Consider the following 26,848-nt stretch of genomic DNA (forward strand, 5'->3'; position numbering starts at 1 on the left):
CACTTTGGGAGGCTGAGGCGGGCATATCATGCGGTCAAGAGATCGAGACCATCCTGGCCAACATGGTGAAACCCCGTCTTTACTAAAAATAAAAAAATTAGCTGGGCGTGATGGTGTGCACCTATGGTCCCAGCTACTCAGGAGGCTGAGGCAGAATTGCTTGCACCCAGGAGGCAGAGGTTGCAGAGAGCCGAGATTGTGCTACTGCACTCCAGCCTGGCACCTGGCGACAGAGTGAGACTCTGTCTCAAGAAAAAAAAAAATTAAAAAATAAGCTGGTTGTCACTTGTAGCCTCAGTGACTCAGGAAGCTGGGGCAGGAGGACCCCTTGAATCCAGGAGTTGAGCCTAGATGAAGGAGCTAGACTGTGTCTCGCAAAAAGATATATATTTGGTTCATACAACAAAATACTATTATTGTGTGTGATACTCAAACTATAATAGTCAAAAATGTGAACAATGAAGTGACTAAAATGTTCCTGCTGTTTTTACAGATGACAGTTTCTGGCTAGTAAAATCTAGATTCTAATTAGTGGCTTTTTAAATAAAAAAGATACTAATTGAATATCCCTTGCATATAGTCTTAAGATGTCATATCTTTCCCAGCTGCCTGACCATCTGGAGTTTGGCAACACCACCAAAAAAAAAAAAAAAAGAAAGAAAAAAATGTCATATTTTTTCTTTTAGAAGCCATAGTAGTATCTTAAAAATCAGTTATTTTTGGTCAGGCACAGTGGCTTGCCTATAATCTCAGCATTTAGGCATGAGGACTGCCTGAGGCCAAGAGTTCATGACCAGCCTGGGCAACAGAGCAAGACTCTGTCTCTAAGAAAATTTAAAAATCAGCCAGATGTGGTGACATGTGCCTATGGTCCTAGTTACTCAGGAGGCTGAGGTGGGAGGATCCCTTGAGTCCAGGAGTTCAAGGCCGCAGTGAGCTATAATCAGGCCACTGCACTCCAGCCTGGGCAACATAGTGAGACTGTCTCTAAAAAATAAAAACAATTTTTCAAAAAATTTAATATTTTCCTTATAATTGTTATATATAATAAACTGTAACATTTTTCCCAAACTACAATACATCAAAAGAATTTTAGAATGTGTGAACAGATTTCAATGTTATTGTCAGGAATTTCCAGATGGCGTTTATTTTGTTTTGCAGGGTTGTTTATTCAATTATACAATTATGTGCATTTTATATCAATTTAAACTTTCATTTGTTCTTTCTTCAATATTATACTAGGAAGCATTCTGATATAATATTGTGCGTTGTTGACAAGAGTTCCAAAATGGTTAAATTCAAAGGAAAGGAAAATACCGATCTTCTCACAAAAAAGCTATGGTTTTCTACAAAGGCATGAGCTACCATGCCTGGCCAAGGAATTTCTTCAAACTTTATGTGGGCTGGGTTCGGTGGCTCATTCCTGTAATCTCAGCACTTTGGGAGGTCCAGGTGGGCAAATCACTTGAGCCCAGGAGTTCGAGACCAACATGGGCAACATGATAAAACCCTGTCTCTATAAAAAAAATTGGCCAGGTGTGGTCCCCCAGCTACTTGAAAGGCTGAGATGGGAGGATGGCTTGAGCCCAGAAAGTGGAGGTTGCTAGTTTGTACCAGTGCACTCCAGTATGGGTGACATAGTGAGACCCCGTCTCTACAAAAAAACAAGCAAGCAAAAATACAACCTTTGTTTGACAAAAGATCAAGCATCAACATTTTAAAGAATTGCACTACTGGTCTGCAATAGTGGCTCACACCTTTAATCCCAACACTTTGGGAGGCCGAGGTGGGCCAGATCTCAAGGTCAGGAGATGGAGACTATCCTGGCCAACATGGTGAAACCCTATCTTAAAAATAAATAAATACAAATAAATTAAAAAAAAAATACAACTGCACTACGATGGCAGGACAGCATTAACTAGTACTGGTCAGCAGGTTCTGAGGACTGTATTATCAGGTTCCTAGCTTTTCCCAACTTTGGGAAAGCAGCACCACTCATCTGCCCATCCAAGTGATTCTTAGGAACAAGTAAGTCTATGTAAAGCAGGCATCTCTGGTGTTCTGGTGGAGGAAAGGGGACCACTGAAATGCAGTTTCTTGGCTTTTGAGAAAAAGGGGGAACAATATGTTATAAGAGGACTGAATTTTCTAGGCTTATATTGACCTCACATATGCTTTCTGTTCAGGGAGTAAGATCTAACCACTTGAGTTAACTAAGGAAAGGACTTTGGCAGAGATTGATCAGAGACTATCCTTGTCCAAGAGAGTTGGTCACTTACATTAAATTTATCCCAAGGGAGAATGCCTAAACTATGACTGTTTGCTGTGGAACCAGTATTGGGATTAGGTGAGGACCAGTTGTGGATGCCATTTGCTTCTCTGTCTACTGCATCAGATATATAGGTTTCTTTACCTTTACTTTAACCACCTAGTTTATACAGACTACATTTGGTCAGTCCAGGTTAGTGAGTTAAGAAAGACATTTTAAATAACTGCCCTTAAGGATCATTCGAAGACCATCCAAAACAGGACTAACAATTCATCTTTGTCCTCTCAAAGTTAGATTTCCAGAGACTAGAAATACAATAACATTTATACCAGTTAGCATAAAATGAGAAAAAAACAAGAAATTCTATGCATGAATTTTCTAGCCACCTTTATTCACTTTTTTGACATTAAAATATACTGTAAGAAATGCTAACTGGAGCTCTGACTCTTCGTCTATATGAAAATGAGGACCATATCCCAGGGGTGGAGGGAGGCTAGAATCCTAAGGAATGTAGAACAAAAACTACGCCACCCCTGGACTGCCTCTGATTTTCTACATATGAGAACTAAACTCTAACTGGTTCAATACATTGTTTAGCTCTCAATAGTAGCCAAGTATAGATCTGTTTCCTAGACTTCCGCAACAGGAACATCATTTGAGATGTAATACCGTCTAATAATGAGAGCAAACATATTTCCAAAATATTACTAAAAGGTTGTGAATGTTTTACTTAAGGAATATCAATCCATTAATGATGGAAATAACATTCTAAAAATATATTTACTTTAAAGATTTTTATATAACATGCATAAAGACAAATGCTAATATAAAATTTGTAGGATCTTTATCTGATACTGATGAAAGGTTTTGTCTAAAGAATTTATTCTTATCTACAAGAGGATAGGTTAGGAGGTTACAATGAAAACTATATGCAATTCTAAAGGATCTCACATATATTTAATTTAAAGTGCCTCCCTTAAAATATCTCAATAAATTCCTTAAAAATCAGCAATCTACTTTTTTTTTTTTTTGAGATGGGAGTCTCACTCTGCTGCCCAGGCTGAAGTGTAGTGGTGCCATCTCAGCTGACTGCAACCTCTGCTTCCCAGGTTCAAGTGATTCTCTTGTCTCAGCCTCCCAAGTAGCTGGGACCACAGGTGTGTGTCACCACACCCGGCTAATTTTTATTTTTTTAGTGGAGACAAAGTTTCACCATGTTGGCCAGGCTGGTCTCAAACCCTGACCTCAGGTGATCCACCTGCCTCAGCCACTGAACATGCTAGGATTACAGGTATGAGTCACCACACCCGGCAGAATCGACATTGTTTTGTTGTTGAGATGGAGTCTCACTCTCATCTCAGGCAGGAGTGCAGTGGTGCGATCTCGGCTCACTGCAACGCTGCCTCCTGGGTTCAAACAATTCTCCTGTGTCAACCTCCCAAGTAGCTGGAATTACAGGCACCACAGGACCATGCCCAGCTAATTTTTTTATTTTTAGTAGAAAGTGGGTTTTGCCATGTTGGCCAGGGTGGTTTCAAACTCCTGACCTCAGGTGATCTGCCCACCTTGTCCTCCCAATGTCTGGGATCACATGTGTGAGCCAACCTGCCTGGCCTACATCTGGACAAGTAATTACTGGATTTCCAATATATCCTTTTATAGCATTTCAAAAACAAATCCTTATTTGGCCAGGCACAGTAGCTCACGCCTGTAATACCGGCATTTTGGGAGGATGAGGTAGGTGAATCACCTGAGGTCAGGAGTCCAAGACCAGCTTGGCCAACATGGCAAAACCCCCTCTCTATTAAAATACTACTCAGGAGGCTGAGATGGGAGAACTGATTGAACCTAGGAAGCGGAGGTTGCAGTGAGCCAAGATCACACCACTGCACTCCAGCTTGGGTGACAGAACAAGACTCCATCTCAAAAAAAAAAAAATCTTAATTCAAACCAATACCTTTAAAGAGAAATATAACACTCAGTTTAATTTCAAGTTCATACAGAGAATGCATGCCACAGTTTATATTTTATAAACACAACCTACTGTATTATAAATACAAAATAAGAAGATAGTAATGTTAGCTATTATGAAGAGTGAAAACATATGAACTACAAAAGGCTACTTTCTGCATCTGCATCAATGCAATTTCAAGATTCTCTACCAATTTCATTTACAGAAATAATCTCTGTGATCAAATTATTGTTCACTTTCATGCCCCCACATGGGAAGTCGTAGGTGAATATCTGTAGGAATACAATTTATTGTCTGCTCCTCCACTCAGAAGTAGCTGTGTAAAAAAAGAGAAAAAGACAAGAAAACATAAGAAGATATAATTACTTCATATCATAGCTAAACCTAATTAAATACTACTGATTTTCATTACAAAAGGAATTACAGGTGAGCAGTTAACTTGCACTGGGAGTTAGTAAAGGGACCAACATTGTTTCACTACTATACTACAATAGAGTATATTAAAACATTACAAGCAATTGTTTACATTTGGTTGAGACACAATATGCTGCTGTACTTTCTATAAGGCATCTGCCAAGATACATAATAAGTTTGAAAGGGACACAGTTTTACCGATTAAAGAAAATTAATAAAAGATAGGACATTAATTGTATATTACAAATTATTCAAGTAGCTGTAGGACTTATATTTGCAAAGAATTCTTAGGCAGTAAGAGCTTATGTATACACATAAAAATAAATAAATTGTAATTCTTTAAACACATTTTATAATGCAGACTTACATAATATTTTTCCAACTGGTAAATACTTTGATCCAATTAGTCTTAAGTAGTGGGTTTATGGATACAAAATGTTTCATGAAGATACTCATGGGGGCTGGGCACAGTGGCTCATGCCTGTAATTCTAACACTCCAGGAGGCTGAGGTGGGAGGACTACTTGAGGCCAGGAGTTCAAGACTAGCCTGGACAACATAGTGATACCACGTCTCTACAAACAATTTAAAAATTTGCCAGATGTGTTAGCACCCGCCTGTAGTCCCAGCTATTCAGAAGGCTGGGGCAAGAGGATCACCTAAGTCCAGGAGTTAAAGCCTCAATCTCTAAAAATAAATAAATAAGAAGATATACATAGGGGTGGGAGGATTGCTTGAGCCCAGGAGTTCGAGGCTGCAGTGAGTCATGATTGCACCAATGGCATTCTAGCCTGGGCAACAGAGAGGACCTTGTTTCTTAAAACAACAATGACAAAACAAAAAACAAAAACAAAAAAAAACAAAACCCACTATACTCAGAAGGAAAAAAAAGTTCCAATTTCAAATTTACTATTCCTAGTATTATTATTATTTTGAGATAGGGTATCACTCTGTCACCCAGGCTAGAGTGCAGAGGCACGATCACAGTTCACTGCGGCCTCGACCTCCCAGGCACAAGTGATCCTCCTGCTTCAGGCTCAAGTAGCTGGACTATAGGTCACACCACGATGCATAGCTAATTTTTAAATTTTTTTGTAGAGACAGCATCTCACCATGTTGCCTAGGTTGGTTTCAAACTCCTGGGCTCAAAGAATCCTCCTACCTTGCCTCCCAAAGTGCTGGGATTACAGGCATAAGCCACCATGCCTGGCCTATTAAAGGACAAATTTGTTTCTTCTTTGAATGAGATGTGAGATTTTAAAATAATATTAAGGGAAACAATACAGAATTATAAATATCAAATATATTAAAACTAATAATTTTATAAATACAAACACCAGATTTATGCTAATATATTTTCTTCTTCATCAAATAACTAATAAATTCTTACCCCTGTGTCTGTCCAGTCTACACTCAGAACTTTGTCTTCATGAGCAGCCAGATCATAGAGAGGAGCCTTACAACTAAAAGATGAAAATATTAACATATTATATGCATTCATAGTGTTAAAACAGATATTTAAATAATCACTTAAATCTATCTGAAAACTTTAGAGGGTTTCCCATCCTTGCCCCAATAACCACTTAATCTTAAATTCTGCTTATTTGATCCTCTTTTTCCTGTATCAATGGTAGACGACAGGTATTTATTATAACAAATATATTAAAAAAAAATGTTATTATAAAAATTTACTTATAATTAGGCCCATTTTCACACTTCCTTAACTACATTTTTTAACCTCCAAATTATGGCTTTATATACTGTTTGTCTAGCTATCAATAATCAAAAAAACAACATATTAACATGAATTTTTCTTTTTGAGACAAAGTCTTGCTCTGTCAACCAGGCTAGAGTGCAATGGCGCAATCTTGGCTCACTGCAATCTCCACCTCCCGGGTTCAAGGTTCCCATGTAGTTGGGATTAGAGGCGTGTGCCACCATGCAGGGCTGATTTTTGTATTTTTAGTAGAGACAAGGTTTCACCGTGTTGGCCAGGCTAGTCTTGAACTCCTGGGCTCAAGTGATTTGCCTGCTTCAGCCTTCCAAAGTACTGGGATTACAGGTGTGAGCCACCGTGCCTGGTGGAAAATTTCTTTGATACTGGCCATATCAGTATTTGTCACATGAAGTTGTATAACCATGAGGCTTTTATTGCTCTTCTGGTTTTAGATAATTTCAGTATTCATTTTCTTTCTATGTAACAGGTGATTGATATGTTTCTTTGGTAGATCATACATAGAATTTACCTTCTTGTATCCCACAGCTTAACAATGTTATCTAAAGATCCTGAAATCAGTTGCTGTTCATGGGTAGGAGACCATTTTACTGATGTCACCCAACCAGTATGTGAAGTTAGGGACAGCGACACCAAAGAACCATCTAAACAAAGCAAAAAAGACAAGCGTTGAATTTTAGAAAAGAGAAGAAAGTAGAACAAACCCAAAAAATATTTGCAGAATTTTTTTTTTTTTAACGGAAATGGAGTCTTGCTCTGTCGCCAGGCTGGAGTGCAATGGTACAATCCTGGCTCAATGTAACCTCCACCTCCCCGGTTCAAGCAATTCTCCTGCCTCAGCCTCTCAAGTAGCTAGGATTACAGGTGGCTGCCATCACACCTGGCTAATTTTTTTGTATTTTTAGTAGAGACAGGGTTTTGCCATATTGGCCAGGCTCGTCTTGATCTCCAGACTTTGTGATCCGCCTACCTCGGCCTCCCAAAGTGCTGGGATTACAGGTGCGAGCCACCACGCCTGGCTGGAAATTATACATCTCCAGTGAGATGAGAAATTGATGTTATTCACACATATTTTTCCCCCAGTGGTTTACATGACCCACCTTTAGTTCGGGGATCCCACAGTCTGATATGCCTATCTGTGCTTCCAGATGCTAAACGTTTACAAATTGGAGAATAGGAAATACAATTAAACACTTTATTTCCTGTCTAAAAAAGAAAAGGAAAGAACATTAATCATGGTAGACTAAAAACCATCTCTAGAAGTTTATGTCTTAAAAGATAACTGAATTTTTCTCACCAAAGTTGACTTAAGACTGCCAGACTCAACATCCCACACTCTAATTGTATGGTCCCAAGATGCACTGCAGATTTCTTCAGCATCTGACCACAGAACTGAGGAAACTGCTTCCTTGTGGCCAGAGAGGGTCACTATGGGAGTCTAGAAAGGAAGAACCCCAAAAGGGTAAAATGTTTTCATTACAGAGTAATTGAACCAATAGTAGTACTTATTACTTATAAAGCCCATATGCCAGAGCTGAACTGCCTATCTTTCATATCCTGACTTATTTCTTCTTTCTTTACAATGGAATAGATATTTGTTATTTTACAAGACAATGAAGCTGATAAAGATAACTTACCCAAGGTCATAGAGCTTATAAGTGGCAGACTTGAGTTTGAACCCAAATATTACTTGTCTATAGTCATTCCACTGTATTCTGCTGCTCCTCATCTTTTCTACTTTTCATTTTGATCAGTAGTAACACAAACTTAACTCTCCCAGGTAAGAAATGTTATATTAAAAGTTAGTGCTGGATGGTTTCCAAATAGCCTTGGACTGATGGGTATAGTTTCTCCCCTCTTTTCTTCTTGCCTGTAGTTCTCAAAATAACTATATAATATTCTGGGAATATAATATCCTGAGATAGGGAGTAACTGGCCAGCATAGCTTGGGGGCTCTGTTCCAGCTTCTAGAAACAGACTTTGCCCAGAAAGTTGAGTAATGCCAGGGTATAAAAACCAGGGCAGGCTTTCTGGGATTCCTCAGCTGTGCTGCAAGTAAGGCACACACAGTAAACATTCCATTTTCCCCGGGAAGCTTTCTTGAGCCCTGGAGGATTGGCTCACAATGGATCCTTGGCTTCTGTTGTCCCTTGCTGCCTATCCAAAAGTAATAAACCTGTTTCATGTAATGTGTTGCATGTGTGCTCTTCCTCACCAGATTCAGGCAACTGGTAAAATTGCAGCCCAGGATGCAGTAGATGAAAGTATTCACACTTCTATTCCTGGTAGCTGGCATAAGATGACCTTTACTATCCTCTGCCCAGTGAGAATCCTCCCTTGGGACTGGTTATCAACGAAACTGCTTCACAGTTAAAAAGCTTTGTGATCAGACAGATTTCAGCACCTTCACTCAAAATATGCTGCCAATTTCTACATAACTCCTCCAGGTAAATTAATCTCAGTAAGTTATTCTTACTATATCATTCCTCAGCATCTTTAAGTACTATTATTTAATCTTTAAACAATATACACAGTTCATTTATTAATACCCCACAATCTGTAACGTCTTTTTAAACTAAAAGCCCCAAACTAGGTAACTAGGTTTAGTACCTATCTGAAATACAAGGAGTATCTAAAAGAGAGTGGAAAGAGCCAGGCACAAAAGGCTCATACCTGTAGTCTTAATGCTTTGGCAGCCTGAAGCGGGAGGATCACTGGAGCCCAGGAGTTTGAGAATAGCCTGGGCAACATAGTGAGACCCCCTCTCTACTAAAAATTAAAATTAGCTAGGCTTGATAACACATGACTATATTCATAGCTACTTGGGAGGCTGAGGTGGAAGGATCACTTGAGCCCAGGAGTTTGAGGATCCAGTGAGCTATGACCATGCCACTGCACTCCAGCCTGGATGACAGAGAGATCTTGTCTTTAAAAACAAAAGAGAGGAGGCCCGGCACGGTGACTCACACCTCCCAGCACTTTGGGAGACCGTGGTGGGTTGGTCACTTGAGCTTAGGAGTTTAAGACCAGCCTGGGAAACATGCCAAAACCCTGTCTCTGAAAAAAATATATACAGAAATGACCTGGTGTGGTGGCACAGGCCTTCAGTCCCAGCTACCTGGGAGGCTGAGGTGGGAGGACTGCTTGAGCCTGGGAGGCAGAGGTTGCAGTGAGATGAGATTGTGTCACTGCATTCCACCCTGGGCAACAGAGTAAGAGTTGGTCTCTTAGAAAAACAAAAAGAAAGGAAAAGAATTCTGGAATAGGAGACAGTCAATCTACTTTTATAACTTTGCTACATTTAACTTCCTTAAATATTACCTCATCTGTAATATTAAGGCATTAGAACAATATAAGAAAGCAAATTTTTTCAGCAAATTTTTCACCAACAAGTAAAGATTTCAACTTTTGCAAAACACATACAGTTTCTGTTGTACATTTTTCGTTGCTGAGTAGTATTTTGTTGTATGGATAATACCACAGTTATTTTTTTTTTGTTTTGTTTTTGTTTTCTTTGTGTGTTTGTGAGACGGAGTTTCACTCTTATTGCCCAGCCTGGAGTGAAATGGTGCAATCCTGGCTCACTGAAACCTCTGCCTCCCAGGTTCAAGAGATTTTCTTGCCTCAGTCTACCAAGTAGCTAGGACCACAGGCATGTGCCACCACACCTGGTTAATTTTTATTTTTCTATTTTTAGTAGAGAAGCTGTTTCACCATGCTGGTCTCGAACTCCTGACCTCAGGTGATCTGTCCGCCTCGGCCTCCCAAAGTGCTGAGATTACAGGTGTGAGCCACTGCACTCAGCCCACAGTTGTTTTTATAAGGGGTTGTTTTTACAACCCTTTATAATTGTAAAAACCATCCTTAACTCTCTGTAGTACAAAAATAAGTGACAGTCAAATTGGCTGTTGGGATCCAACTCCTGGATCAAATGATCCCTGAGGTGTCTGTTCCAGCTTTAAAATTTTCCTGAAAGAAGTAAAGGAACCTGATAGAGTGAGGAACAGAACAATTTCTGATGTGATCTAAAACAAAATGAAAAGGTGACACAGAAGTAATTAGGAGGCTCTAGAATATAAAATGACATGGAAAAAACAATAGGTAACGTTATCATATGGATAAGCTATACCATACCTTGGCATTTGCCCAGGAGAAATGAATACAGGATCACACAGAAAACTAAATACAAATGCTGACAGTTTTACTTATAACTGTCAAACTGGAAACGAGCCCCCAATATTTCTATTATTTCTAACTGCAGCAACATTTTCATTGTAATTGGCTCTTCAAGGGTTTCTGGCATGACTTTAATTAACAATTTATGAATGCATAAATTTAAACCCTATAAAAAGTTGAATGATTTCTCAGGAAAACCAGTGAAAGGGGGAAAAAAGCTAAATGAGAAACTCAATATACTATTATTTCTTTCAAATAAATGAACTATGGGAGCAAGCATACAAGAGTACCCACCTAGAAATAAAAGGTATCAGCAAAGCAGAGTGGGAGAATATATATATATCCAGCAAATAACTTGAATCCAGAATACAGAAAGAACTCTTACAAATCAGTAAGTTAAAAAAAAAATCAGTAAGTAAAAGAGAGACAACACTCTTAAAAAATGGGCTATGAGGTGGGAGGACTGCTTGAGTCTAGTAGTTTGCGACCGCTTGGGCAAGAAAGCAAGATACTATCTCTATAAAAAAGTGATTAATAACTTTAAAATTAGCTAAAAATATGAACACTTCAAAATTGAGTATCAAAGATCCAGGGCTTAATAAAAGTCGATCATGACTTTAATAACTGACTGTATAAAGTGCTGATAAAGATGTGGAGTAAAAGCCAGGCATGGTGGCTCATCCCTGTAATCCCAGCACTTTGGGAGGCCAAGGTGAGAGGACTGTTTGAGGCCAGGTGTTCAAGACCAGCCTGACCAAGATAGCAAGACCCTGTCACTTAAAAAAAAAAAAAAAAAAAAAAAAAATTAGCCAGGGCATGGTGACATGTGCCTGTAGTCCCAGCTACTTGAGAGGCTGAGGTGTGAGGACTGTGTGGGCCCTGGAGGTCGAGGCTGCAGTGACCCATGATTATGCCACTGCACTACTCCTCTCAAAAGGAAAAAAAAAAGTTCCATCAAAAGAATAACTAATAGGCTGAATGTGGTGGCTCATGTCTGTAATCCCAGAACTTTGGGAGGCTGAGGCAAGAAAATCACTTGAGCCCAGGAGTTCAAGACCAACCTGGGCAACCTGACAAAACCCAGTATCTACAAAAAAGAAAAATTAGCTGGGCATGGTGGTACGCACCTATAGTCCTACCTACTCAGCAGGCTGAGGTGGGAGGATCACCTCAGTCTGGGGAGATTGAGGCTGTAGAGAGCCGGGATTAGGCTCTCTGTACCCCAGCCTGGGTGACAAAGTGAGACCCTATCTCAAAAAAGGAATAATGGATAAATTGTGGCATACTGATATTGCAATGAAATGCTATATATTAATGAATAAAGACCTATCTTGCAGATGTTATATAAAATTTTTAAAATAGGTAAAATTAATCTAAGATGGCTTAAGTCAAAAGTGATCACCTTTAGGGAGCTAGTGGTTGATAGGCAGGCTAGAGGGAGTCATCTAGGGTACTGGTAAATCTCTATATTTTTATTCAGGTAGTAATTACTTGAGTATACTTTTTTTGGGGGGGACTGAGTCTTGCTCTGTCACCAGGCTGGAGTGCAGTGGCATGATCTTGGCTCACTACAACCTCCACCTCCCGGGTTCAAGTGATTCTCCTGCCTCAGCCTCCCAAGTAGCTGGGATTACAGGCGCGTGCCACCATGCCCAGCTAATTTTTGTATTTTTAGTAGAGACGGGGTTTAACCATGTTGGCCAGGATGGTGTCAATCTCTTGACCTTGTGATTCACCTGCCTCGGCCTCCCAAAGTGCTGGGATTACAGGCATGAGCCACTGTACATGGCCTACTTGAGTATACATATGTATAAGAATTAATTTAGCTGTATGTCAAACTTTAATTAAAAAGGAGGAAGAAATGGCAGGGGATGGTGGCTCAAGCCTGTAATCCTGGAACTTGGGAAGGTGGAGGTGGGAGGATCACCTGAGGCCAGGAGTTTGAGATTATAGTGAGCTATGATTGTGCCACTGCACTTCAGCCTGGGCAACAGGGCAAGACCTTGTCTCTTTTAAAAAAAAAAAAGAAAAAGAAAAAAGGAGCTACCTTCTCAGTAAAAAATTTTCATAACTCAGGAAACCTTTTCCTACTCAGATTCTTTAAAAGTTTGATCAGGGATATGCATGAATATAAACTACCACTGGCACATACCCAATTGGTAAGGCACTTCTATCTTTATTTTTTGAGAAAGGGTCTGGCTCTCTTGCTCAGGCTGGAGTGCAGTAGCACAATCTTGGCTCACTGCAACCTCTGCCTCCCAGGGTGGGCGTAGCTGGAAACACAGGCATGGGCCACCACATCCAGCTAACTTCTTAAAATTTTTTAGTAGAAACAGGGTATCACCATGTTGCCCAGACTGGTCTCACACTCCTGAGCTCAAACAATCTGCCCACCTTGGCCTCCCAAAGGGCTGGGATTCTAGGCATGATACACCACACTTGGCCTCCATTTCTAGCTTTAATTTAGCCTACCAGAGTAAAGAAGCTGAGTAAGTGCCATAACTTTCCTCTTGTAATTCATCAGTCTATGTTTAATTGTATTAAGAAGTTATAAATCATCACTTTCAGCTGGAACCAGTATGTGCTATTGTTAATATATTCTATTTGATGAATAATTTATGATCCCACTTTATTCTTCATTTTCAACAATTTTTATAAGATATTTTATTAGTGACTATAAGAATTAGTGTGCAAATGTGAGCTTGATTTACTGCACATTCATTGTAACTACTAGAAAATGAAGGAAAAATGTTTTTCTAAACCTGACTGAGTACTGCCCTTCACAAAAAGTATATAAATACAGGTCAGATCATATTATAACAAATATCTTTGGAACAGGATAAATAATAATCTGTATGAAAAATCACTCATGGAAGCACAGAGAACAGTGGTTGCTGGGAGCTGCAGTGTGAGAAAATGGGGAAATGTAGGTCTAAGGGTACAAACTTTTGGTTATAAGATGAACAAGTTCTGGGGACCTAATGTATAGCATGAGTGGTGTTAATTAATTTGATTGTGGTAATCATTAATGTTTATGTATATCTAATCATGCAGTATACCTTAAATATATTCAATCTTTATCAATCAAGTATTTTTAAAAGAAAAGTTCTGGATAAACTTTCTGAGTTTGACTTAATGGAATCTGATAGCTAAATGACAGAATCAAATCCCAAATTAATCTCTTGGTTTCTAGTGATTTAGAAGATATAACTTATAAAAATTACATACTCAGGCCAGGCACAATGGCTCACGCCTGCAATCCCAGCACTTTGGGAGGCTGAGTTGGGTGGATCACGAGGTTAGGAGTTCAAGACCAGCCTGGACAGCATGGTGAAACCCCGTCTCTACTAAAAATACAAAAACCAGCTGGGCATGGTGGGGCACACCTGTAGTCCCAGCTACCCAGGAGGCTGAGGCAAGAGAACTGCTTGACTTCAGGAGGTGGAGGTTACAGTGAGCCGAGATTGCGCCACTGTACTCCAGCCTGGGTGATGGAGCAAGACTCCATCTCAAAAAGAAAAAAAATTACGTAGTCTATGAAACAGATAATATTATTCAACAACCAGGTAATCAGATGCTTCACTTTACTGTAAGCCTTAATAATTACAAGGTTCAGAATGCAGAATGGGATCAAATAATAACTAAATAATCAACGTAGCAACCATAAGCCTGACTCAATGCCACTACATTCAAAGATGCAAATAAATGTAGCAACAGTACAGTGCTTATAATAAAAATTTACAGGCTTACTGCAAAAAAGGATAATCATGGTTAAAGAAGCAAGGTAAGACAAAGAAAACATAAATAAGAAAGACCATATTAAATTACCATATATTTGTCAACACATGTCTAACCCAGGTACAGTCAATTCTCACAAATACTTACTCTTGTTAGTCCCAACTGCTCTGTTTTCTGTTTCTTTCTTGGTCGATTTGTGGACTCCTCCATTTCATCTTCTTCATCTGTAGGGACTGTGTGATAGAGAATTAGATTTGACATTTTAAAAACTTAATCACGAACTGTCTGAAAGAATTCTTTACATTTCCAGATACACAGTTTTTCCATGTTACCACAACTAGTTAGGGAATGACTATTCCTCATCATTTTGGTTAACAGAAAGTTATAGATAAAATTTTACCTAGATTACCAATCTTTAAAAATGAAAAAATAAAAATTAAACTATTACCAATCTTTAAAAATGAAAAAATAAAAATTAAACTACATTAGAAAACTAAACTCTAACAAGTTGGAAATCTTGCCATCTTTAAGATCATCATTATAGGCCAGGCACAGTGGCTCACTCCTGTAATCCAAGCACTTTGGAGGCCAAGGCAGGTGGATCACCTGAGGTCGGGAGTTCAAGACCAGCCTGACCGACATGGTGAAACCCTGTCTTTAAAAAAAAAAAAATTATAAATATTTATCATTTTGACATAGCTATGAAAAATTGCTGTTAGTTGTAGGAGAGTTATGACCAGATTACAGTTATATAACATAACTGTAAAGGAGGGAAGGATAAAGTAAACATGTGATAAATGGAGATACATTTCAACCATGTTTATTCTCTTAATTTCATTTTTCTACCAAAAGTGTTTCTGTTTTTTTTTTTTTAAATCTTTGTTATGCATCACTTGGTTAGGCAGCAAACCCAGATTGAAAACTACATAAAATATGTAACATTAAATATGGAATGTATGTGAACATTATGTGTATGTAATCTATGTATGTGTATATGTTCCATTAATATATGTATTATGTTACATTAAATATGTAACATAAAATATGTATAACATTAAGATGTTTTGTGGCTTTTATGAATATTAATATTTCTCTGACTAGATTATAAACCCCTTAAAGTTAATAGCTAATCATATACAATACTTCACTTACTTGGCCCTATCAAAAAATAAAAAATTCTGGCTGAGCGCGGCGGCTCATGCCTATAATTCCAGTACTTTGGGTGGCCGAGACGGGTGGATCACAACGTTAAGAGATCGAGACCATCCTGGTCAACAAGGTGAAACCCTGTCTCTACTAAAAAAATACAAAAATTAGCTGGGCATGGTGGTGCGCGCCTGTAGTCCCAGCTACTCGGGAGGCTGAGGCAGGAGAATTGCTTGAACCCAGAAGGCGGAGGTTGCGGTGAGCTGAGATCGTGCCATTGCACTCCAGTCTGGATAACAACAGTGAAACTCCATCTCAAATAAATAAATAAATAAATAAATAATTCTACAAAAGAATTTTCTAAACTAAACCACTTTTTGCCCCCAAATTATTTGCTTTCACCATTTTTGTAAAATCTACTAAAATAGAGTATGTATTTCCCGCCATCTTACACATAATTATTCAAAACTGGTTAAACTTTTCTTGATCCCCCTCAAGTCTTTGTAAAATGCATTTGGGGTATATACTGTGTAAGTACCTAAGCAATTACCTAAAAAGTAAGACAGGTATTCTGATCTGTTTACCTATGCAATAAATAGTTTTAGCTACTAGGTCTTAAAATGTAAGTATCTATGGGTGTGTATTTTTTCCTCTTTTCTTCTGTTCCTCTAACAGTCCTTCTTCCTCCTCCCTCAATTTGTTCTTTTTAATCTGTTTTCAGGGTAAAAAGATGAATATCAGTAAAACTGCATTTAAAAACTTTTAAAGTAAATTTTTAAGTAAACAAGCTTACCTAAGAAATGAACAGGAAAGGCCGGGCGCGGTGGCTCAAGCCTGTAATCCCAGCACTTTGGGAGGCCGAGGCGGGTGGATCACGAGGTCGAGAGATCGAGACCAACCTGGTCAACATGGTGAAACCCCGTCTCTACTAAAATACAAAAAATTAGCTGGGCATGGTGGCACGTGCCTGTAATCCCAGCTACTCAGGAGGCTGAGGCAGGAGAATTGCCTGAACCCAGGAGGTGGAGATTGCGGTGAGCCGAGATTGCGCCATTGCACTCTAGCCTGGGTAACAAGAGCGAAACTCCGTCTCAAAAAAAAAAAAAAAAAAAGAAATGAACAGGAAAATGACTCAAAAGTCATTCTTAAGTGACTTAAAATGACTCAGAAAATATTTTTTATTTATTTCCACGTTTCCTGAATAAGAGAACTTTGAAAATCAAAGTATTTATATATCCTACTGCACCAAACATGTTTTCGATACTGAATTGTATCCTATAAGTAAGGGGGTGGTGGGCTAGGAAAAAAAAAATCTTGAAACACAAAGAGATATATAATTTGTTGCCACACTGGTGTATTTTTATGGCAAAATATGGGTTAAAAAGTCCCCTTTCACTAAGCTGATTTTTTTTTTTGGTGAGACAGGTTCTCACTCTATCACCCCAGCCAAAGTGCAGTGGCATGATATAGCTCACTGTAACCTCAAACTCCTAGGCTCAAATAATTCCCTTACACAAGTCTCCCAAGTAGCTAGTACTACAGGTGCATACCACCACACTTGGCTAATTTTAATTTTCTACTTTTAGTAGAGACAGGGTCTCACTATGTGGCTCAGGCTGCTCTTGAACTTGTAGCTCAAGGGATCCTTCTACCCTGGCTTCCCAAAGTGCTGAGATTGGGTGTGAGCCACTATACCTGGCCTCTACACTTAAATTTTTGAAACAAAATAAGTCAAGGTAAAAGAAGAAATATTTAACTTACCTGTAGACCAGATCTTTAGCATCTTATCCCAGGAGCCACTGCAAAACTAAACAGATGTATATGAAGAGAAAAGACATATATAATATGATTCATATTATTGGCCTATACCAGTAGGTCTCTTCCTCATTCAGGACCTTTTCAAAGAACCTGTGTTCCAGAGAGATGAAATTAGTCTTTTTCTAGGACAGGACATAAAATCTGGGAAATTTTGAAGGCCAGGGTTATTGCCATGTCTTGAAGAAAGCCAATCTGAAGTGAGAGAGAATAAAGTCAACTTGAGGGACAAGAGAGGGAAAGGGTGTGCTGACAACATTCAAGCCTGTATTTCCTGAGGCCCAAATGCAGCATTACCCTTCTTGTGATGTGTCTGTTCAATCTTTCCTTGGATCTCACAATCCAATACATTTCCTTTTAAGGTTAATAAGTTCAAGATGAGTTTCTACCTCTCTTTAGCCAAAAAAAACGGGTACAGTTAATTCACTGAAGTTTAGACTAAACATATAAACCTTTTTGACTCAATATGAAAAATAAATCTTTACCTTTGAATACATCAAGCATCCTGTTACCCTAACTGTCAAAGAAACACTCTAAAGTCCAGAATACTTCAATGTGGCTTAGGAAACTTACAAACTATAAGTGGATTTATAACCCCTCATATTAATAAATCAATATGGTATTGCCCTCAGGTTTGTTACCTTTTAACTAAATTTTACCATTTTGTCATGATAAAGAGTAGATCAGTACTACAGTAAAACTCTATTGGCACAAACTCTAGTGTATACTAACACTCAGACGATCAACTAGGCATTTTTCAGTTGATGATAGCACTTAAGAATAGCTGATATAGGTTGGAAACACGTCAATTACTATGACATAAGAAGGTTATATAAATAAATGACTTGTTTATCTCATTTCTTAAAACTTCTGAAGTTTATATAGGGTTCTAAGCCAGGGATACTCAAACTGAGGAAGTGAATATCTCCTATTGCATGGGTATTTACATTTGCTTTGAAATCCTATCTTTTGTCACCGATCATTGAGACTAAGCCAACACAATGAATATATGTAGAAAAAAATGTTTAGTAACAAGCTCAAATTCTAATTTAACACAATAGTAATAACATTCCAGTTACTTACTTTAGTTCCCGAGCCATCAACAGCTATAGAATCTACACTTCCAGCATGCCCTCTGCAGCAATGTAGGGCTTTCACTTTGTTTCTCTCTACATTCCACTCCCATAAGAGAATAGTCTGATCCATAGAGGCACTCAATAATAAGCAGGACAAACTATCTGAAGAAAGGAGAACACAAGAATAAGAAACAAATTAGTATATACCATTCAGAATACATCATGTTCTGAAACTGAAGAACTGAATTTTCGTATTGCTGTTGAAAAAGGTGTTAAAAAAATAACTATATGGCCAGGTTTTAAAAGGCTGATGTGGTAATGAAGAGAAGATTCTGCAAAAATATAATATGATGGTTGGCTGAGGTGGCTCACACCTGTGATCCTGACACTTTGGGAGGCCAAGGCAGGCGGATCACTTAAAGTCAGGAATTTGAGACGAGCCTGGCCGACAAGGCGAAACCTTGTCTCTACTAAAAATACAAAAATCAGCCAGGTGTGGTGGCAGGCACCTGTAATCCCAGCCACTTGGGAGGCTGAGGCAGGGAAATTGCTTGAACCCAGGAGGTGGAGGTTGCAGTGAGTTGAGACTGAGCCACTGCACTCTAGCCTGGGCGACAGAGCGAGACTCTGTCTTAAACAAACAAACAAAGAAAACAGAAGATGAGTGTAATATACCCAATATTAACTTGAAAGTGTATATTATCTGATGTAATTTTAATAAAGAATGACTTCTAACAATTTATGAATTTTTAATATAATCCTTTTCTTCTTAAACACTATATTTTTTGAAAGACCTCATAATAACTGAGATATAAGATGTTTCCCACCCACTCCCTATTCTTCCCTAGAACCAAAAATGGCTTATTTCCAAATTCCTATCTAGGATTCCTCTAAGTGTAGGCAAAAAGTCCTAACCTTTTTTTACCCAGGCCACATCTTTTACAACATCCGTATGTCCCACAGTTGTCATTATCAACTTTCCTTCCAAGGACCAGATCCGAGAAGTCTTATCATAAGAACCAGTCAAGATCCTATAAGGAGAAAAAAAATCTTATGAAACATAAAAAGCAGCTTTTTCAAACCCTGAAAATGAACTTTGTCTCTTTGGCAATGACAAAATAACTTTGAGGACTGTACTTTTAAATACTTTTTTAATATGAAGATCGGAATTTCAAAGCATACTAGATAAGCTGTTAAACACTTGATGTTTCTCAACCTCCTAAAAATAATACCTGGCAAATCCTAGATTTCATTTTTACCTTGTTTTAAGTAATATAACTCTCACAGAAGCTGTGCAAATTACTAGCAGACCCTAATACAAGTTGAGCATCCCTAATCTGAAAATTTAAAGTCCAAAATTCTCCAAAATCCAAAACTTTTTGAGAGCCAACATGACACCACAAGTAGAAAATTCCACACCTGACATCGTAATGACAGGCTATAGCCAAAACACAATCAAAACTTTGATACAGGCACAAAATTATTAAAAATATTGTATAAAATTACTTTTGGGCTTGGTATATAAGCTGTATATGAAACATAAATGAATTCATTTTAGACTTGGATCACATCCCTAAGATACCTCACTATGTATATGTAAACATTCCAAAACCTAAAAAAATATCCTAAATCCAAAACACTTCTGGTCCCAAATATTTCCAGATAAGGGATACCCAACCTGTAGTATCTTTTTTTTTTTTTTTTTTGAGACAGAGTGTTACTCTGTTGCTCAACTCACTGCAACCTCTGCATCCTGGGTTCAAGCAATTCTCCTGCCTCAGCCTCCTGAGTAACTGGGACTACAGGTGTGCAGCATCATATCTGGCTAATTTGTTGAATTTTTAGTAGAGACAGGTTTCACTATGCTGACCAGGCTGGTCTCAAACTTCTGATCTCAAGTGATCTGCTCGCCTTGGCCTCCCAAAATGATGGGATGACAGGCGAGAGCCATACATCTGGCTGTCGACCTATAATACTTTGTACTTAACCAGTGAAAACCATTTAAATTAAAAGTAAAACCAGTAGAAATATAACTTTCTTTAATAACTCCAATATTTGAAAATAAGCTCCTACTATAATCCCTCTTGAGGTGTTTTCCTACAAGTAAGGCCAGTGAGGATTTGCCCTGAGCCATCTGTACCTTCTTTTTTGAGTCCAGTCTGCTCTTTCTAGCCCTAAAATAGCATGGCATGCATCTTCCTGGTATTAGGCCAGAAGATCTATGATTATAAAGGTCATTTTTTTCCTCTATGAAACAAACTATATCCTTGGTCTTAAAAGCAACATAATCAAACCAAATAAATCAAATGCTCTAAGATACATGACTTATTCAGAAGACAAGCATTGCTGGGTGTAGTGTAATCCCACCTATTCAGGAGGCTGAGACAGGAGGACTGCTTGAGCCCAGGAGTTTGAGACCAGCCTGGACAACAGAGAGAGACCCCATTAAAAAAAAAAAAAGATAACTATAATTGTTACTATGACATCTTGAACAGAACAGAAAAGAAAACCTATTAATAAATAACCTGTTTCTTCTTGAAGACACTGAATGCAGAGATCTTTCTGTATGGCATGGCCACTGATACAGAGATCACAAAATTAATTTACAGATAATAGTAAATCACAGAAAAATACTTATACATGGATTTAAAAAGACTGAAGGAGGTAAATTAAAAAAAAAAGACATGAACATTAATCTGGCAATACCATTCCTCTGCCCCTTTAACTGAACTAATCCAGTCATCATGGAACATGCATTGCTCTGGCTGGGGTGCAGTATATTTCTCCACGTATTCTATTTCCACAACTTCTTCCTAGTCAGGAGAGAAACCAGCAACAAATCAGGTTGTATAGTTTTTAAAAACTACATTATAAAGATAAAGAACCCACAGTTTAATATATCTCCTTCATATACTTCATATTAGTTTCCTTCATAACCCAGTAAATTTGGAGCCATTCAAAAAGTCGAGAACTTTATTTGACCTAACAGTGAGCTAAGAGTGATATTCGAAAATAATAGCTTGGCATAATGGCTCACACCTATAGTCCCAGCTATTAATATTAGGAAAGCTGGGGCAGGAGAACTGCTTGAGCCTAGGAGTTCAAGTCTAGCCTGGGCAACAAAGCAAGACCCCATCTCCTAACAAAAATTTTAAGAAGAAATGTTAATGGCTTTGGAAAACTTGTGCTGAAAATGGAAGGAAAAAGAATATAAGAAAACCTTAGGCCAGGCACAGTGGCTCATACCTGTAATCCCAGCACTTTGGGAGGCCAAGGCAGGAGGATCACCTGAGGTCAGGAGTTCAAGATGTGCCTGGCCAACATGGTGAAACTCCGTCTCTATTGAAAATACAAAAATTAGCTGGAAGTAGTGACAGGTACCTGTAATCTCAGCTACTCGGGAGGCTGAGGCACAAAAATCACTTCAACCCAGCAGGCGGAGGTTACAGTGAACCAAAACGGCACCACTGCATTCCAGCCTGGGAAACACATGGAGACTCTGTCTCGGGGGGCAGAAAAAAAAAAGGCTGGGCGCAGTAGCTCACACTTGTGATAACAGCACTTTGGGAGGACAAGGCGGGCAGATAACAAGAACAGGTTTCTGTTCAACAGCCTGATCAACATGGTAAAAATCCCATCTCTACCAAAAATACAAAAATTAGTCAGGTGTGGTAGCATGCCCCTGTAATCCCAGCTACTTGGAAGCTGAGGCAGAAGAATCACTTGATTCTGGGAGGCGGAGATTGCAGAAAAAAAAAAGAAGATATGATATAGGAAAATTTTAAATTAAGACTAAAAGCATATTGTTTAATGGGTACAGGTCTTCTGTTTAGGATAAAGAAACAATTCTGGAAAATGGTGATGGTTACACAATATTGCAAACGTACTTAATGCCACTGAATTATATATTTTAAAATGTTTAAAATTGTATTTTATGCATATTTTGCCACAATTTTAAAAATCATAAAAAAGCAATTATAAATCATATTTTTAACCATAAAAGCAATATTAAGGAAACTTTGAAAATAAAAGGAAGGGAAAAATCACAATAACTTAACCCATAGATTTATATTTGCCCACTTATTTTGTGCACCAGTATTAGTACACACATATTTGCTATTTCCTTTCTTGCTAGTTCTTCCATAAATATGAAGAATGTGTTCATTTATTTCTTGAATAAAACACTCACAAAAAGAGAAGGCTTCAAAACTGAATATATAGGATTATACATACATATACACACACTATATATATTCAATACACAAACGTAATATACACACAATACATAAAACACACTCTCTCTATATATATAATATATATTCAATATGTTCAAAATAATCTTGGATAGTAAAGTAGATTAAGTGTGATTCTAAAAGCAGTTTACCCACAGCTGATAATGCTTTAAGCAAAACACAAGGTAAGTATTTGAACTTACTGATGAGATGTTCTCCAGTTCCATGTGTTTGACCAAGGGCATTCGCAGAAACTGGCCCTTAATAAGGAAATCAAACTCCACATGTTTGTGGAACTCTGAGGAAAACACATAATAAAATTATAACTCTTAATATCTGAAGTGATATTGGCAGAGGTATACAAGAACGCCCAAAACAAACAGGTACCTATTTTCCCAGTGTGGCCTATGAGTTTCTCCAGAATTTCTTATGGCACAGCATTCCAGTATACTATGTGATTTTTAAGATCAGAAATACTTTGTTCCGTTAGTATAATGTCTTCGTTATTGTTGTTGGTATAATAACCTTGGTTTAAAAAACTTTCACTCTGGCTGGGCGAGGTGGCTCATGCCTGTAATCCCAGCACTTTGGGAGGCTGAGGTGGATGGATCACCTGAGGTTGGGAGTTTGAAACCAGCCTGGCCAACATGGAAAACCCCCGCCTCTACTAAAAATACAAAAAATTAGCCGGGCGTGGTTGTGCATGCCTGTAACCCCAGCTACTTAGGAGGCTGAGGCAGAAGAATCACTTGAACCTGGGAAGCAGCGGTTGCAGTGAGCCAAGATCATGCCACTGCACTCAGCCTGGGCTAACAAGAGCGAAACTCCATCTCAGTAAAAAAAAAAAAAGAAAAAAGAAAGCTTTTAGTCTATGAAATATTTCAAACATGCAAAAGTAGAAATAACAATGAATCCCATCACCATCACCCATTTTGACATCCACCAACTAATGGAGCATCATCTATATTCCTCCCTCTATTCCCTGGCTGGTTTATTTTAAAGCAAATCTCAGAAATTGTATCATTTCACCTGTAAATACTTTAGCTTGTATCTCTAAAATATAAGGATGTAAAAGAATTAGTCACAATAGTTTAAAATTTAACAATCATTCCTTCTAATATCAAATAGCCAATGTTCTTTTACAGTGAGCTTTCAAAAATCAGCATTCACAGCCCATACATATTTAATTAATGTTTAATAGTTCCTCCTCCTTTTTCTCCTTGCCAAGTATTTGTCAATGAGAGTGGGTCATCTGTTTTGTAATATTTAAAACATTCTGACTTTTGTTGACTACATCTCCAAGGTGCCCTTTAACATGTTTCTTTATCACATAAATATCCTATAAGCTAGTCAGACATAAATGCCTCATTAGATTTCAGGTTTGTTTGTTTGTTTGTTTTTTGACAAGAACAGTCACAGAGAATATTGTCTGTTTCCTATTACAACCCATCAGGATGCAAATAGTATCTGGTTGTGTCTCTTTTTAGATATTAAGACCCAACTTAAGGCTCAGGTTGTATCAGTCTGATTCCATCCACCATAATGCTCCCTTGTTGTAGTCTTATAACTAATTATTGAGTTTAACAGCTATTGAGAATCACGACTGTATTTATATTCCTTATTTCTTTTGGAGTTGCAATACAGTAACAGTCTATACAAAAGGAATAATGTTCAGTCTATATAATTAGAAAAATATGCAACTATTTGGGTAACATACTGCAATTGCAAAGCTTCTCTTATAGGAATAATTCTTTCCTCAACAAAATATTTGCAAACCACATCCATCAACACATTAAAAAGATAATCATGACCAAGTAGGATTTATTCCAGGGATGCAAGAATGGTTCAACATACAGAAATCATTGTGATGGTTAACACTGAGTGTCAACTTGACTGGAATGAAGAATGCAAAGTACTGTTCCTGGGTGTGTCTGTGAGGGTACTGCCAAAGGAGATGAACATCTGAGTCAGTGGACTAGGAGAGGCAGATATACCTTCAGTCTGAGTAGGTACCATTTAATCAGCTGCAAGCATAGCTAGGATAAAAGGAGGCAGAGGAACATGAAAGGTCTAGACTGGCTGAGTCTTCAGGCTTTTATCTATCTCCAGTGCTGGATGCTTCCTGCCTCAAATACTGTACTCCAAGTTCTTCAGCTTTTTGATTCTTGGACCAGTGGTTTGCCAGGGGTTCCAGGGTCTTCAGCCACTGACTGAAGGCTACACTGCTGGCTTCCCTACTTTTGAGGTTTTGGGACTCAGACTGGCTTCCTTGCTCCTCGGTTTGCAGACAGCCTATTGTGGTACTTCATCTTGTGATCATGACCTCAATAAACTCCCTTTTACATATACATCTATAAGTCTTATCCCTCTAGAAAATCCTAATATATACATCATATGAACAGAATGCAGGACAAAAAGCATATGATCATATGATCATTTCAAATGATGCTGAAAAGGCATTTGATAAAATTCAATATCTCTTCATGATAAAAGCCCTCAAAAAATGGGGTATAGAAGGACACACTTCAACATAATAAAAGTCATATACAATAGACCCCCATACTAAATGGGGAAAAAACAGAAAGCCTTTCTTCTAAGATCTGGAACATGACAAGGATGTCCACTTTCACCTATGTTATTCAACACAGTATTCGAAGTCCTAGCTATAGGAAGGAAGGAAGGGAGGAAGGGAGGGTGAAATGGAGGGAGGGAGAAAAGAAAGGAAAGAAAAAAGGGAAGGAGAGAAGGGGAGAAAGAGAAAGAAAGGGCATCCAATTCGGAGAGGGAGAAGTCACATTATCCTTGTTTGCAGATGATCTGATCTTACATTTGGAAAAATCAATGATATGATCTTATATTTGATATAATCTTTATTATACCAAAAACCTATTAGAACTGTTAAATTCAATAAAGTTGCATAACAACAATCAGTAGTGTTTCTATATGCCAATAGCAAAAAATCAGAAAAAGAAATCAAGAAGGTATTTCTACTTAGAATAGCTACAAATAAAATACCTAGAAATTAACTTAACCAAAGAAGTAAAAAATCTCTACAACAAAAACTATAAAACATTGATGAAAGAAATTGAAGAGTACTGGGCATGGTGGCTCACGCCTGTAATCCCAGCACTTTGGGAGGCCGAGGCCAGTGGATCACCTGGGGTCAGGAGATCGCAACCAGCCTGGCCAATACACTGAAAACCCATCTACTAAAACTATAACAACTTAGCCAGGTATTGTAGTGGGCACCTGTAATCCCAGCTACTCAGGAGGCTAAGGCAGGAGAATCACCTGAACCTGTGAGGTGCAGGCTGCAGTGAGCCGAGATGGCACCATTGCACTCCAGCCTGGGAAACGAGCAAAACTCCATCTCAAAAAGGAAAAAAAATTGAAGAGGACACAAAAAAATGGAAAGATATTCCAGGAACACGGACTGGAAGAATAAATATTGTTAAAATGTCCATATTACCCAAAGCAACCTACAGATTCAATGCAATCCATTTCAAAATACCAATGACATTCCTCACAGAAAAAAAAAGAAAAATCCTAAAATTTACATGGAACCACAAGACCCAGAATAGCCAAAGCTATCTTAAGCAAAAAGAACAAACCTGGAGGAATCACATTACCTGACTTCAAATTATACTACAAACCTATGGTAACCAAAACAGCATGGTACTGGCATATAAAAACAGTCACAGATATCAATGGAACAGAATAAAGAAGCCAAAACAAATCCACCCATCTATAGTGAACTCAAACATACACTGGGGAACAGACAGTCTCTTCAATAATGGTGTTGGGAAAACCAGGTATATATATGCAAAAGAATGACACTAGACCCAATCTCTTGGCATATACAAAAATCAAAACAAAAGGGATTAAAGACTTAATAAATCTAAGACCTCAAACAATGAAAGCAATACAAGAAAACACTGGAGAAACTCCCCAGTATCATGGTCTAGGCAAAAATTTCTTTAGTAATAGCCCACAAGCACAGGCAGCCAAAGCAAAAATGGACAAATGGGATCCCATCAGGTTAAAAAGCTTTTGAAAAAAGGAAACAACAAAATGAAGAAACAACCCATAGAACGGGAGTAATTATTTGCCAACTACCCATCTGACAAAGGATTAATAATCAGAACATATAAGGAGCTCAGAAAGCTCTCTAGAAACATATTTAATAATCTGATTAAATATTGGGCAAAAGATTTGAATATACATTTCTCAAAAGAAAACATTCAAATGGCAAACAGGCACATGAAAAGGTGCTCAC

At 38.2% G+C, this 26,848-nt stretch overlaps 1 protein-coding gene across 1 annotated transcript in view; it reads right to left on the minus strand.

Moving 5' to 3' along the window:
• Window positions 1-1,144: 1,144 nt before the first annotated feature.
• WDR12 (WD repeat domain 12) overlaps window positions 1,145-26,848 on the minus strand; it is a 32,865-nt gene continuing 7,161 nt past the window's right edge. The window contains exons 3-13 of the mRNA XM_002749652.7: window positions 22,776-22,870; window positions 21,047-21,153; window positions 19,256-19,371; window positions 18,348-18,502; window positions 17,211-17,256; window positions 14,451-14,536; window positions 7,687-7,827; window positions 7,490-7,595; window positions 6,901-7,033; window positions 6,045-6,117; window positions 1,145-4,557 (exon numbers count right to left, since the gene is read on the minus strand). Of these exons, the coding sequence (XP_002749698.1) occupies window positions 4,480-4,557; window positions 6,045-6,117; window positions 6,901-7,033; window positions 7,490-7,595; window positions 7,687-7,827; window positions 14,451-14,536; window positions 17,211-17,256; window positions 18,348-18,502; window positions 19,256-19,371; window positions 21,047-21,153; window positions 22,776-22,870 (1,136 nt within the window). The 3' untranslated portion in view covers window positions 1,145-4,479. The remainder of the gene's footprint in view (window positions 4,558-6,044; window positions 6,118-6,900; window positions 7,034-7,489; window positions 7,596-7,686; window positions 7,828-14,450; window positions 14,537-17,210; window positions 17,257-18,347; window positions 18,503-19,255; window positions 19,372-21,046; window positions 21,154-22,775; window positions 22,871-26,848) is intronic.

This window comes from Callithrix jacchus, chromosome 6 (assembly GCF_049354715.1).
Source record: "Callithrix jacchus isolate 240 chromosome 6, calJac240_pri, whole genome shotgun sequence".
In the NCBI taxonomy this organism is placed as follows: domain Eukaryota; kingdom Metazoa; phylum Chordata; class Mammalia; order Primates; family Cebidae; genus Callithrix; species Callithrix jacchus.